Source organism: Gorilla gorilla, chromosome 11 (genome assembly GCF_029281585.2).
Source record: "Gorilla gorilla gorilla isolate KB3781 chromosome 11, NHGRI_mGorGor1-v2.1_pri, whole genome shotgun sequence".
NCBI lineage: Eukaryota > Metazoa > Chordata > Mammalia > Primates > Hominidae > Gorilla > Gorilla gorilla.
Genome location: NC_073235.2, coordinates 110,748,136 through 110,762,337, shown reverse-complemented (window position 1 = coordinate 110,762,337; position 14,202 = coordinate 110,748,136). Strand labels below are relative to the sequence as shown.

Below are 14,202 nucleotides of genomic sequence, written 5' to 3'. Positions count from 1 at the left end.
CCCTTGCTTGTTCCTCCCCTTTCTACTTGTGGCCCCTAGCAGCCTGCAAGTAGGAAGATGACTAGAGAGTAGATTGGACAAGCTAATCTCAATTATTCTAGAAGCATGAAGGGACCAGTTCCCTGGGGTGAGGGCAGAGTTTGCTGTAATTTATTTAGATAGACTTCTCAAAACCAGGGCAATAAGCCCTTCAGGAAGGGCTTGCTGAGGGGGTGCCGACTGGCAAAGCACCACACAAAAACCCCAGCATGATGCCTTTCCCATGTCCTCAAGGGAACTCTTGGCCTTCGCTTTAGAATTCCCCAGTGAATTTTATATTAATTTGTAGAATTGCCTTTTTATTTGCAAGGGTACCATTTTTTCCCATTTTTTAAAATTAAAATTGCAATCATATAAAAAAGAGATGCATGACTGCATATGATACCACCATATATTAATTGCTAAGAAGAAGGAAGGTGGGTGGTAAAATCAACTGCTGGCTGGACCTCAGACACCAGCAAAACTCTAGAATTGGCTACCGCTGTTGTAACATTAATTTCTCATCTCAGAAGAAATAAAAATTAGAATTACTAAGGAGTGGGAGGACTTAGGGCACAACACAGCATTCCTGGTTTTTCCCTTTTGCTTATTATCTCCACTGTTATAAAGGCCCATTATGGCTGGGTGTGGTGGCTCACACCTGTAATTCCAGCACTTTGGGAGGCCTAGGTGGGCAGATCACCTGAGGTCAGGAGTTCAAGACCAGCCTGGCCAACATGGTGAAACCCTGACTCTACTAAAGATACAAAAATTAGCTGGGCGTGGTGGCAGGCGCCTGTAATCCCAGCTACTCGGGAGGCTGAGGCAGGAGAATCACTTGAACCCAGGAGGTGGAGGTTGCAGTGAGCCAAGATCGTGCCACTGCACTCCAGCCTGGGTGACAAGAGCAAGATTTCATCTCAAAAAAAAAAAGAAGGCCAGGTGCAGTGGCTCACTCTTGTAATCCCAGCACTTTGGGAGGCCAAGGCGGGCAGATCACAAGGTCAGGAGATCGAGACCACGGTGAAACCCCGTCTCTACTAAAAATACAAAAAATTAGCCGGGCGTGGTGGCGGGCGCCTGTAGTCCCAGCTACTCGGAGAGGCTGAGGCAGGAGAATGGCGTGAACCCGGGAGGCGGAGCTTGCAGTGAACCGAGATCACGCCACTGCACTCCAGCCTGGGTGACACAGCCAGACTCCGCCTCAAAAAAAATAAAATAAAAAAGCCCCATTAAATCGATCAAGTGCAGGGTGCCCGTGTCATCCTACACACCGAAAGTTGCACATCCTGAACTTCGATGTGAGTGTGTTATGCCTGTGTATATTGAACATTTGAAACAGGCTCCATAGACCATTATAATAATGAATTTCAGACAAGGAATAACATTCACACATCCCCCCTCCCGGGCATTTATTGAGTAACCTTTATGTGCCAGTCCTCTAAGCCAATTAGTGAGAACACAAAAATAAAGATGGAATAGACTCTGCCTTTATGGGGCTCTCCCATCTATTTTGAGGGACTGATGTCTAAACAAAATAATTAGATAAGTGATAGTTACCATTATAGTGGTATGAACATGAGGAGCCACGGAGGCAGTATTTAATTCAGCCCAGAAGATTAGGAAGGGTTCAGGAAAATCTTTTACAGACAAACTGACGCTTGAGCTGAGACTTGAAGAAAGGGTAAAATTTCTCTGGTTGAAAAATAAACTGGTGTCTCATTGAGAAGGATCAATATGTTGAAAAACAAGAACAACATGAAATAACATTGTGCATTTGGGAAATGACAAGCGGTTCGGCATGATCGATCAGAAAGCGTGGGGACAGACAGAGGAGGCCAGGTCTAGGATGCCGTGCTAAGGGATCAATATTGGATCCTGGAGACAATGGGAGTCCATGAAATTTTTCAAGCAAATGAACAGCATGACTTGATGTGTTTTGATTCTCATCACTCCAGCATCTGTCCGAGTGCAGTTTGGAGGAAGACAACACTGGGCAGAGTCAGGAGGCTGTTGAAAGTCCAGCTGAGATATGATAAGACCCTATGTAAGACAGCTACAATGGCAGGGGTTTGGGGGTGGGAGGTGGTTGGGGCAGAGGAGAGAAGGAGAAAGATTTGAAAAAAGGTTAGAGAAATACAAGACTATGCCATTATGGAACAAGAGTGATGTTCTGTAATATGCACTTTCTGGCCCCTTTATTGCTTTTCCTGTCTTCTTACCAGTGCTCTAATTTAAGTGCTGGTATCTCTGCTCTGATTCTCTCACTGTGTACATATGAAACTTTATAGAACAAGAAAGAGTGCTGGCCAGGCGCGGTGACTCATGCCTGTAATCCCAGCACTTTGGGAGGCCGAGGTGGGCAGATCATGAGGTCAGGAGATCGAGACCATCCTGGCTAACACGGTGAAACCCTGTCCCTACTAAAAATACAAAAAAAAAATTAACCGGGCGTGGTGGTGGGCGCCTGTAGTCCCAGCTACTCAGGAGGCTGAGGCAGGAGAATTGCTTGAACCCAGGCGGTGGAGGTTGCAGTGAGCTGAGATCACGCACGGCACTCCAGCCTGGGCGACAGAGCGAGACTCCGTCTCAAAAAAAAAAAAAAAGAGTGCTACAAAACAGAGAGCACATCTGCCTTTAAGTCTAACGAGAATGTTAGGTGGGGCACAGTGACTCACGCCTGTAATCCCAGCACTTTGGGAGGCAGAGGAAAATGGATTGCTTGAGGAGATCAAGACCAGACTGGGCAACATAGTGAGACCCTGTCTCTACATAAAGAAAATACAGAAAAATTAGCCGGGCATGGTGGCATGCACCTGTAGTCCCAGCTACTCAAGAGACTGAGGTGGGAGCTTGAGCTTGAGCGTGGGAGGCAGAAACTGCAGTGAGCTGAGATTGTGTCCCTGCACTCTAGCCTGGGCAACAGAGCAGAACTTTGTCTCAAAAAATAAATAAATAGAATTAAGAGAATGTTAGTACAATTCCTAATAAGGCATTGCCTAGGGATGGCTAAAATACATGATTTCCTTGTCAAAACATGAAGGGATAAACCACAGCAGTGTTTTGGCCCAAGAACTATTTGGTGCTTATTAAAAATATAGGTTCTGGGCTGGGGGTGGTGGTTCATGCCTGTAATCCCAGCACTTTGGGAGACCGAGGTGAGTGGATCACCTGAGGTCAGAAATTCGAGACCATCATGGCCAACATAGCAAAACCCTGTCTCCACTAAAAATACAAAAATTAGCCGGGCGTGGTGACCCGCGCCTATAATCTCAGCTACTCAGGAAGCTGAGGCAGGAGAATCACTTGAACCCGGGAGGCAGAGGTTGCAGTGAGCTGAGATCGCACCACTGCACTCCAGTCTGGGTAACAGAGCAAGACTCCATCTCAAAAAATAAAATAAAATAAAATAAATAAAATAAAAAATAAAAATGTAGGTTCTGAGGTCTTCTCCTGATCTAATGATGCAGGATTTGGCCAAAAGATCAGAATGGTAATTTGCATTTTTAATAAGCAAGGTGATTCTTAGGCACACTGGAGTTTGAAAACCACCCGATGGTTTTGAAAGTCCCTTCCAAGCCTAACTTTTCTTTAATCACAAAATGCCTTCATAGAGGATAAATTTTTTCAGGAATCTTTGAGAGGATTAAATATCTTTGAGAGGGATAAACAGGATGAAGTCAGCCTTAACAATGTCACTCTATTACTAATAACAACATTTATTCAGTGTTCATTTGTGCCAAGTATGTGCCAAATGCCTTATACACATAATCCCACTTATTCATGTCAATGTCCTTTAGCTAAAGACCACCAGGGACACACCTGTCTTTAAACAAGTTGAGCTTATTACTTGTTGCAGCAAGGGAGGCCATGCTCCTTGGGGAAGCATGGAGTGTCTCAGTAAGAGAGCTTAGAAAGAAATTGTTATAGGATTTGCACTTCAGTTGTGCGATTTGGGGAAGGAGTTAAAAAAGTTGGAGTTCACTCCAGGTTAGATGTTAGCAGAAAGCAGGGTTAATTTTGTGATTAGTTATCTCAAGAAATCTTACCCGTAGGGAGGGGAGACTAGAACACGGATAAACCTGTAATCCATAAAGAAGTGGCAGTTAATCATTTTGGCTGAGAGAGTGAGGGGTTGGGATTTTGAGAGTGGAGCATTGACTTTGTTTTTGTCTGCGCTTAGACAAAGTTAAGAAGTGGATTTATTTTATCTCATTTCATCCTGGTCTCGGAGTAGCCTTGTCTGAAGTTGTTATTCTGTGAGACTGTTTATGTCTAATAGGGGAGTAACATGTCCTCACTGTGAGTGCCAGGCCAGCATCTGAATGTCAGAGGCTACTCTTTTTTCTCATTAATCAGACTATAGTCCATGAGATAACTCCTGCTCTGAGTGGTTATATAATTTGCCATGGAGCTAATCAGTGGGCCTTCTGAGTGTAGGCGGCCTGAGTCCAAAGCTCACACTCTGGCCCGTGAAGCTTTATGGCCTCCCTCACGCCTGAAAAAGGGAAAGCAATCTATAAAGTAGTATACGGTACTTCTCAGTCTTGGGCCCAGTGACCATAGAAACCTTTCCCTTGCTTGTTACCGTAAGTTCACTACCAGGGACTGATCTCTAGTTAGACGACGTGCCCACGAAAGGCATAGTTGAAAGCTGTCTTAAAGCATTGGGTTAACGAAGTCAAAACTAGCCAAGATAAGAATCTAGATTTGTGTCCGGCCCTGGACTGGAAAATTGTGTAAAGACAAAAATGTAAGGTAGAGCAGTCTCTGCCATCCAGGGAAACGAGTCAGTGCTTGTGGCATTCTACCTCAGCAACCTCTCTGGAATCCTGGAGCAATTCTATAATGGCATAGATCTTTCCCAGAAAATTCACAGGGAATAATTCAATCATATAGAGAGAGCCACAAATTTCAGGTCAAAAGTTCAGACTGATGCACAGATAAATTTAGAAAACACTAACAATCCAAATAAAAGCAACACAGAGCAGTATGTACAGGACAGCGTTAGAATATACCAGAGAACAAGGACACAATCTACAATCATTTCCAGTGAATGCAGGATGTTAAAGAGATGCATAAAATCCCCTTACCGCTGAGGGCCCCTTTTGTGTTGTTCTTGCCAACGCAGCAGCCATCCTGCTATATAGACTGGCTGTGCAGCTGCAGGCCCCATCACACTGAACTCGCATCATCCGTGTCAACCAGCCATGGGGAAGGTGAGCAGAACACAAATTAAATAAAATGAAAAAAAAAAGTTGCCTTTATATAATGCCTGTTAGGAGCAAATAATGTAATTCGGAACGATTCTTCCTTTGCAGATCACCTTCTATGAGGACAGGGCCTTCCAGGGCCGCAGCTACGAAACCACCACTGACTGCCCCAACCTGCAGACGTATTTCAGCCGCTGCAACTCCATCCGGGTGGAGAGCGGCTGCTGGATGCTCTATGAGCGTCCCAACTACCAAGGTCAACAATACTTGCTGCGGCGAGGGGAGTACCCCGACTACCAGCAATGGATGGGCCTCAGCGACTCCATCCGCTCCTGTTGTCTCATCCCCCAAGTGAGTTTTCTAGATTTCCATCATGCCGCCAGAGTGTCCGCACTGTATTGTCAATGTGGGTTACAGGGAGGGAGGTTTGCATTTAGAAACACCTCAGGGTTAGATGGACATCAGAGACCTGCATAAGCCAGATAGATAACATGCACAAAAACAGCAGAGAATGTAAGGAAGAACCCACTTAGAGGAAGAATCCGTTTTGCTTTAAATTTTTGCTACCAATAAGTCAATTAAAAGAGGTCTGTAACAAATGTAATATCATAATGGGATATAAAACCAAACTTGCAAATGGGAAGCTGGTTGGGCATAAAAAGACGATATTTTTAACAAATCATTTTGCCTATAGTAAAAGAATTTCTAATGAATGAATTAGATAGATTCCACCATGGACTAGTAAACCTTCAAAGCTGTATTGTTAATATAGGCTATTCAAAGGTTGTGTCCAACTTTGGAAAAGGTAATTTTTCTTAATTTGGAAAATCAGTTAAATTCTCATTCCAAATGACTATTTAACTTTACACTGAAGTACAAGATTTTTTAAATCTTACTTTAGTGGTAAATTTATATGTTTGTAAATTTGGGAGATAATACCCTTACTAAAAGAATACTAGTGAAAATAAATTATTTCTATTTTTCCCCCCAAATGTAGTTTGAATTAACACAGGTAATTAGGAATCAAGATATCTCAGTTCTTGATGGATTCTAACTCAGAGTTTGAACCTCTTAAAAATTCCATCTCCTAAATAAGAATGAATTTCAGGTCAAATAGAAAATGAGCGTGCCAGTATTTAGGTGCTAGTGGAAGACAGATCCATGCGCAGCAACCACAGTAATCTACATTTTACACTGTCTAAATTTTACAATGACAATTCCATGCCCCAACCTACCAAGTTCATCTGTTCTTTGGTTGGACAAATTCTGGAAGAGACTCATTTGCTTTTTTCCATCCTTCTTTCTGTGGACCGAGTAGACAGTCTCCCACAGGCTGCGGCTGTACGAGAGGGAAGACCACAAAGGCCTCATGATGGAGCTGAGTGAAGACTGCCCCAGCATCCAGGACCGCTTCCACCTCAGCGAGATCCGTTCCCTCCACGTGCTGGAGGGCTGCTGGGTCCTCTACGAGCTGCCCAACTACCGGGGGCGGCAATACCTGCTGAGGCCCCAAGAGTACAGGCGGTGCCAGGACTGGGGGGCCATGGATGCTAAGGCAGGCTCTTTGCGGAGAGTGGTGGATTTGTATTAAAATAGCTTAACACTACCAATTTCCCATTTTGGAACCTAATAAATATTTAGTCTGCATTGTTGGCAATTGCTGACTTCTGTCATTCTTTCATTGTGCAAATCAGTTCACCTTTAAATGCTCCTTGTCAAAAGTTAAGAAGTGAATGGGGTGGGGGACGGGGTCTATTGGAGAAGAGCTTCAAGGTAGAGTGAGTTTGAACAAGCCTCGGACGTTGGGGTGGAGGCAGGGTGTAGCCTGCCCGAGAAAGAAAACGCAGGGCAATGCCAGAGACCTGGAAGAGGCTGACTGGCGAGAAGGGAGGCATTCAACCAAGCACCTTGAGGAACAATAGTTGGGAAGTTTCCTTCTAACCAAAAATGGGTTAGACAAAAGGCAAAGTCAGATGAGTGGAGAGGGCAAACTTAACTTGGCCAACAGCCTGATTAGACTATATAAAGGATTGTAGTTTTGTTTACTTTCAGACACAGTATTATATAACTAATGCCAGGGCCACCGCAGCCATTGCCGTACCTTTGAACAAAGTTAAAGACTATTCATGTTCTTTTGAAAATGGCTCCTGTCCAGAAGTGTAGCTCTTGGTAGGTACTACCCCTGGCCCAAATGCTGTGTCAATTATAGAAACTGCACATCAGTTTCATGGTGACCAGCTATTGCAAATAAATTAATAATAAGAGATACACATCAATCTTTTGAATAGATTTGCATGGTATAGTGTACCCCAAACATAAAAAATAACTACAAAAAACATCGTTCTGGCATAAGGACACATGTATGCATATGTTTATCACAGCACTATTCATGACAGCAAAGACATGGAATCAACCTAAATGCCCATCAATGGTAGGCTGGATTTTACAAAGTGGTACATATATACAATGGAATACTATGCAGCCATAAAAAAGAATGAGACCCTGTCCTTTGCAGCAACATAGATGGAGCTGGAGGCCATTATCCTAAGCAAACTAACACAGGAACAGAAAACAAAATACCTCATGTTCTCGCTTACAAGTGGGAGCTAAACTTTGAGTACATGTGGACAAGAAGAAAACAAGAGACACTGGGGCCTACTGGGGCCTACTTGAGGTTGCAGGGTGGGAGGTTGGAGAGGATCAAAAAACGACCTGTCAGGTACTATACTTATCACCTGGGTGATAAAATAATCTGTACACCAAACCTCCACAACATGCAATTTACCTGTATTACAAACCTGGATATGTGCCCCTAAATCTAAAATAAAAGTTAAAATAAACAAATACATAAGTCCTGTAACTACAAAATGGGCTCAAATTTAAAGGTGCTTTAAAGAAAGCCATAATTTCTGGAGCCTTTTATTAAACTAAAATCTGCTTGCTCATAAGCAAAGCCCTAAAAAGTAAAAAAAAAAAAAAAAAAAAAGAAAGCAATTACAAGTCTTTTCATCAGCAGAGAATTTATTTATTTTAACTTAAAAATTTCCCTTCAAAGTAAAAGGCCTCCCATAATCTTACTACTGTACAAATTCTATAAAGAAGTTGAGCAGAGTCCTTCTGACACCCCTCATTGCTATCTCTTGTTTATAGTTGGTAGGCGCCCTTCTGGGATTTTCTCCTTGTTTATATAGCTCTCTCATAAAACACATGCTTTTTTTCTTTACAAAAATGGAATCATGCTATACATATTAGTCTGCAACTTGCTTTTAAAATGTATTATAATATGGACGTATATCTAGGTCAGTATCTTATTCTGTTTGATGGTTGAATTGCATCCCATTGTTTGGAGGTCCCTTAGACCATTTCACCATTTGTCCACTTAAGTGACTGGGCTTTTCCAATGTTGCTTTTACCAACAATGCTGCAAAGAATAACATTGTACATATACGCTAATCCTGACATGCCATAATGTTAAAAAGATAGCGACCTAGAAGTGAGACTACCGGCTCTTAGTGCAAGTTTATTTTATTTTATTTATTTTTTGAGACATGGTCACACTCTGTTGTCCAGGATGGAGTGCAGTGGCACAAACACAGCTCACTGCAGCCTCGACCTCCCAGGCTCAAGCGATCCTCCCATCTCAGCCTCCTAAGTAGCTGGGGCTACAGGCGAGTACCACCATGCCTGACTAATTTTTTCATTTTTTTGTAGAGAAGGGGTCTCACTATGTTGCCAGGGCTGGTCTCGAACTCCTGGGCTCAAGTGACCCTCCCACATTGGCCTCCGAAAGTGCTGGGATTACAGGTGTGAGCCACCACACCCAGCCACAAGTTTATTTTCCATTTCAATAGCCTCCAATTATTAGCCACTAGAGACTCTTAACTTCCTTGAGTCAGGATCCTTACCAATTTTTGAGCACCTACCATACACCTGCTATATGTAGCAATGGGGATGAAGAAAACAATCAAAACAAAACAAAAGAAAAAGGTAGTTCCCTACCACCGCAGAGCTCTACATAGAAAGAATACAAAAAAAAAAAAAAAAAAAACCGCAGCCAGAAAATAAGAATTAAAATAATTTGTATTGCACATAGCTGGTGTTTAATTCATAAATACCACTTACAAAGATTTATGACTCCAAGACAAGACAAAGTACTTCCATGGGTTGACACAAGGCTGTAAGCAATTCTTTGAACATGAAAGAAGCTGGACACATTGGTCATTTTCCACTCCAGTACTCTTCCCAGTCCATCAAACTGTTCTCTTCCAGGCCAATAAGTACTTTCTAAAGTCTTCCTCGAGTCCAACTTCTAGATTTTTATTCCTTCCTCTCCCTGCATCATTCCAGCCATAGCTCCCCTTTGTGTTCATGCAATTAATTTCGTCTGAGTCAAAGGCTTTGTGTACTCTCGCTCGTTCAGAGGGCAAAGGTGTATTCTAGATCCTACCAGAAATAAGTTTCTTAGGAATTTGATTTTATTTTATAACAAACTAAGAGGTCATGTTTTTGTGTTTCAAACATATTACTTTTTCTAATTTCCTCAAACTTAGATATTTCCCTTTTTAGTTCTTTCTGAGATTAAGCATCTTAGAACTATTCTCTCTTTTGAATCACGGCACCACCATTAGCTAAGAGAAAAACATCTAATTCTCAGCTACTTCCAGGCATAATTGCAACAAAATCAGACCCAATATTGAAGATTCATGTTTGCTGTGTGTTTTACCATAATAAAAGTTCGAAATTCTGTGAACTATCTTAATAAAATGTTCCAATTTCTTACACCCTTTCATGATGACGTTCTCTTAAAGGACTAACTTGAAATTTTCAACATTCAGTTAAGCCCATTTCCTTCTTATTAACAATCAGTATTCAATATTGTGGCACGTAAGTAATACTGTAGTTCTGACAGATTAATTTATGTTTGCCTTATTAAGAGTCGTTGCTTTTTTTGCTCCCCGACTTAAACTTTTTTTTGTTTTTCCCCAACCTATACGAATAAAAGCGTGAACTATATGTGAAATAGCTGAAGCTCCACTTCCATTATAAATAGACAATGTCCCAAATTACCTTTTTATAAACATTCTCAATAGCATCAGCCAGTGATAGCAATCCGAATACTCCAGAGAGAATGCGACCAAAACCCACAACAAGCCCCATGGACTAGCACAGCAAAGAGAAAAAAAGAGAACACGAAAATGCCCTTGCTCCCCTGCGGGGGCCCCTTTTGTGCGGTTCTTGCCAACGCAGCAGCCCTCCTGCTATATAGCCCGCCGCGCCGCCGCCCCACCCGCTCAGCGCCGCAGCCCCACCAGCTCAGCACCGCCGTGCGCCCAGCCAGCCATGGGGAAGGTGAGCCCAGCCTGCGCCCCGGGACCCCGGAGCTTCCTCCATCGCGGGGGCCAGAGACTGGGGCAGGAGCAGGCCTGTGAGACCTCGCCTTGTCTCGCCTTGCCTTGCAGATCACCCTCTACGAGGACCGGGGCTTCCAGGGCCGCCACTACGAATGCAGCAGCGACCACCCCAACCTGCAGCCCTACTTGAGCCGCTGCAACTCGGCGCGCGTGGACAGCGGCTGCTGGATGCTCTATGAACAGCCCAACTACTCGGGCCTTCAGTACTTCCTGCGCCGCGGCGACTATGCCGACCACCAGCAGTGGATGGGCGTCAGCGACTCGGTCCGCTCCTGCCGCCTCATCCCCCACGTGAGTACATCCTCAAGTCAGGACCCAGGCCCTCAGGACACTCACTGGATGGTTGCAATGTTAAACATTAGAAGTAGCGATCAGTCACAATAACTGAGAGTGGACAAAAGATGAACTATAGTGGATTAAGTCAATAGAGTTTGCTCCCCACATAAGCAAAGTATTACCCAGACACCAGTTAATCACAATTAATCCACAAATATGTATTGAGTAGGAATGTGTCTCCTGCCCTAGGGGTTGTATAAGACTTAAGTCCTATTCTGGAATCATTTAGAATGGAGTTGTAGAAAAACCACTAATACCCAATAGAAGAATAAATGGTAGAGCGTACAGCAGTTACTGAGCAAACAGGGTAATTTCTTTTGAGACTTTTTCCCCTTTTTGCTCCTGTCTTGCATATTTTGGGTTTTCCCAACCTATATAAGTAAGACTTTCCTTCAAAGGAGAGCAACACACATATTTTACACATGTGCCCCTTTTATCCCATATGTGTGTTAGAACACTAAAGTTTATGCAAAATTCGTCCTTGGACTTACTGATTTTTTTTCCTCCATTTTTCTTCATTGCATTCACAAGTTATTGACTTAGAATTAATTGTTCTTTAATATATTATCTTAAGATATTTAATATTTTATATTTTAATATATTTTAAATATTTATATTTTAATATATTTAAAATACTTATATTTTGAATAGGCTTATATATTTAACATTATTTATATCATTGATTTAAATGATGCATTATCATTTAATTCAATATATTAAATGATATATTTAATATATTTTAAATACTTATATTTAAAATACATATTTCTATATTTTAAATATATTTAATGAATATAATGTATTTAATAATATATTTATTTAATAAATATGTATTTAATATATTTATATAACTATATAAATTATATTATATTTTAAATATATTTAACATATTTTAAATATATTTTAATATATTTTTAATATATTTCATTTACATTATATGTGTATATATATATATTTTTGTTGTTGTTGTTTTGTTTTTGTTTTTTGAGACAGAGTCTCACTCTGACGCCCAGGCTGGAGTGCAGTGGTGCAATCTCGGCTCACTGCAACCTCCGCCTCCCGGATTCAAATGATTCTCCTCTCTCAGTCTCCTGAGTAGCTGGAGTTACAGGAGCACGCCACCACACCCAGCTAATTTTTGTATTTTTATTTTTATTTTACTTTATTTTATTATTTATTATTTATTTATTTTTTGACAAAGTCTTGCTCTGTCCCCCAGGCTGGAGTGCAGTGGCATGATCTCAGCACACTGCAACCTCTGCTTCCTGGGCCCTAGCAATTCTCTTCCCAAGTAGCTGGGATTACAGGCACGCGCCACCACACCTGGCTAATTTTTGTATTTTTAGTATAGACAAGGTTTCGCCATATTTGTCAGGCTGGTCTTGAACTCCTGACCTCACGTGATCCACCTGCCTCGGCTTCCCAGGGTGCTGGGACTACAGGCATGAACCACTGCCCCACCCCTTATATTTATGTATTTTAAATATATTTTATTTATATTTTAGTAAAGTTATTTTAAAATAAAATATAATTTTTAAAATAAATATAATTTTAATTTATACTTATAAAATATAATTTGAATATAATTGTTAAAATAAAATATGATTATCTTTAAATAAAATATATTTTTATACATTTTATAATATATTTTAAATATAGTATATAATTAAATATGTATTAGATATCATATGTATATTAAAATTATACATTATTTAAATATATTTCTTTATAATTTAATGTTTATTTTAATATTAAAACATTTCTTCAAAATGGTATAAAATAGTAATAAGCTGTTACAGGTTTGGGTTTGCGTGTGGTACAGGATACTGAGCATAGGAGGCAGCTCATCCTAAGAAATAGCTGAATATATTAAAGAGTGAGATTTCCTTCTCAATTTCTTCACCGCACTTTATAATCTTGAAAAGGTACTGAATCTCTGCCCTTGGTAATGAGGAGTTTATAAATATTCAGAATTAATTAAATTTTACCATGTATTAAAATGGCTTGAGCGGGTCCTCACCAAGCTGGACTGCCTAACAATGCATTGAAATCATTTCACAGTTGCTTTTCTTCTCTTTTTATTTCTGGGTCCGCCAGTCTGGCTCTCACAGGATCAGACTCTATGAGAGGGAGGACTACAGAGGCCAGATGATAGAGTTCACTGAGGACTGCTCCTGTCTTCAGGACCGCTTCCGCTTCAATGAAATCCACTCCCTCAACGTGCTGGAGGGCTCCTGGGTCCTCTATGAGCTGTCCAACTACCGAGGACGGCAGTACCTGCTGATGCCAGGGGACTATAGGCGCTACCAGGACTGGGGGGCCACGAATGCCAGAGTGGGCTCTCTGAGGAGAGTCATAGATTTCTCCTGAAATATGTCCTCCTTTGTTGTTTCTTAATTTGGAAACTAATAAAATATTTTCTGTGTGTTCCTGGCACTGATTTGCTTGTGTCTTTACTTTGCCCTACTTCTATCTTATTTTATTTACACACACGAGGCAAATGGCAACCAAGATGTGTAATACATAGATAACAAAGGAAGTTCTCACAACAGAAAGACGTCTTCATATTAAGTAGAACTTAACAGTTTGCAAAAGTTTCATAATACATTATCCCATTTGATTCTCTGGCCTTTAAACAGCTTGCTGCTTCAAACCAGATTATCAGAAATCTGTTTAGATTTCAGTTTTTCTTTGAGTAGTGAGGACCTGAAAAGGTAGGTTCAGATAGTGTGACCCACTTTTTCAATCAGGGATTCTGAACCTGGGTACCATAATGCGCGTCCATTTTTGAATTCTCTAAAATTGTATGCAAAAGTTGAGTTCACAAATCTCTGTCTGACTCCCTTACTACAGAGGTGGCCATGTGGCCTTCCTCTGGCCATCGAATCAGAAGTGAGAAATGATGATAGGGAGGGAGAAGAGATGGTTCTGGAAAAACTTATGCCTTTCTAACGAAAGAGAGCAGATGACCCTGATGCCAAAGTTCCCTCTTATTTCTTACACTCAAGAAATGACAGCTGTGAGAGAAAGGCCAGGAGAATTTCAGAAATGTTGGCCTAGATGTGGCTGAGCCCCTGGACCATGCTAACAACCTTTTACCTTCAGACTTCTTGTAATGGCAGTCAAATAAACCACATTTTGTTTAAGCCCCTATAGCTGGGTATTCTGTTATCTGCAGTTCAACACACATTTCTAGCTGATGTAGAGTATATGTGAATTTTCCT

General features: G+C 41.3%; 2 protein-coding genes across 2 annotated transcripts; both read left to right on the top strand.

Annotated features, from left to right (window-relative positions):
* The first annotated feature begins 5,192 nt into the window (after window positions 1–5,192).
* On the top strand, window positions 5,193–6,888 carry CRYGC (crystallin gamma C). The gene is made up of 3 exons (XM_004033127.2): window positions 5,193–5,237; window positions 5,340–5,582; window positions 6,550–6,888. Exons 1-3 carry the CDS (start codon window positions 5,229–5,231, stop codon window positions 6,820–6,822), a joined length of 525 nt encoding a protein of 174 aa, XP_004033175.1. The 5' UTR covers window positions 5,193–5,228; the 3' UTR covers window positions 6,823–6,888.
* A 3,570-nt stretch (window positions 6,889–10,458) lies between these two features.
* On the top strand, window positions 10,459–13,414 carry LOC101148018 (gamma-crystallin D). Its single transcript, XM_004033126.3, has 3 exons — window positions 10,459–10,580; window positions 10,691–10,933; window positions 13,076–13,414. Exons 1-3 carry the CDS (start codon window positions 10,572–10,574, stop codon window positions 13,346–13,348), a joined length of 525 nt encoding a protein of 174 aa, XP_004033174.2. The 5' UTR covers window positions 10,459–10,571; the 3' UTR covers window positions 13,349–13,414.
* The last annotated feature ends 788 nt before the right edge of the window (window positions 13,415–14,202 follow it).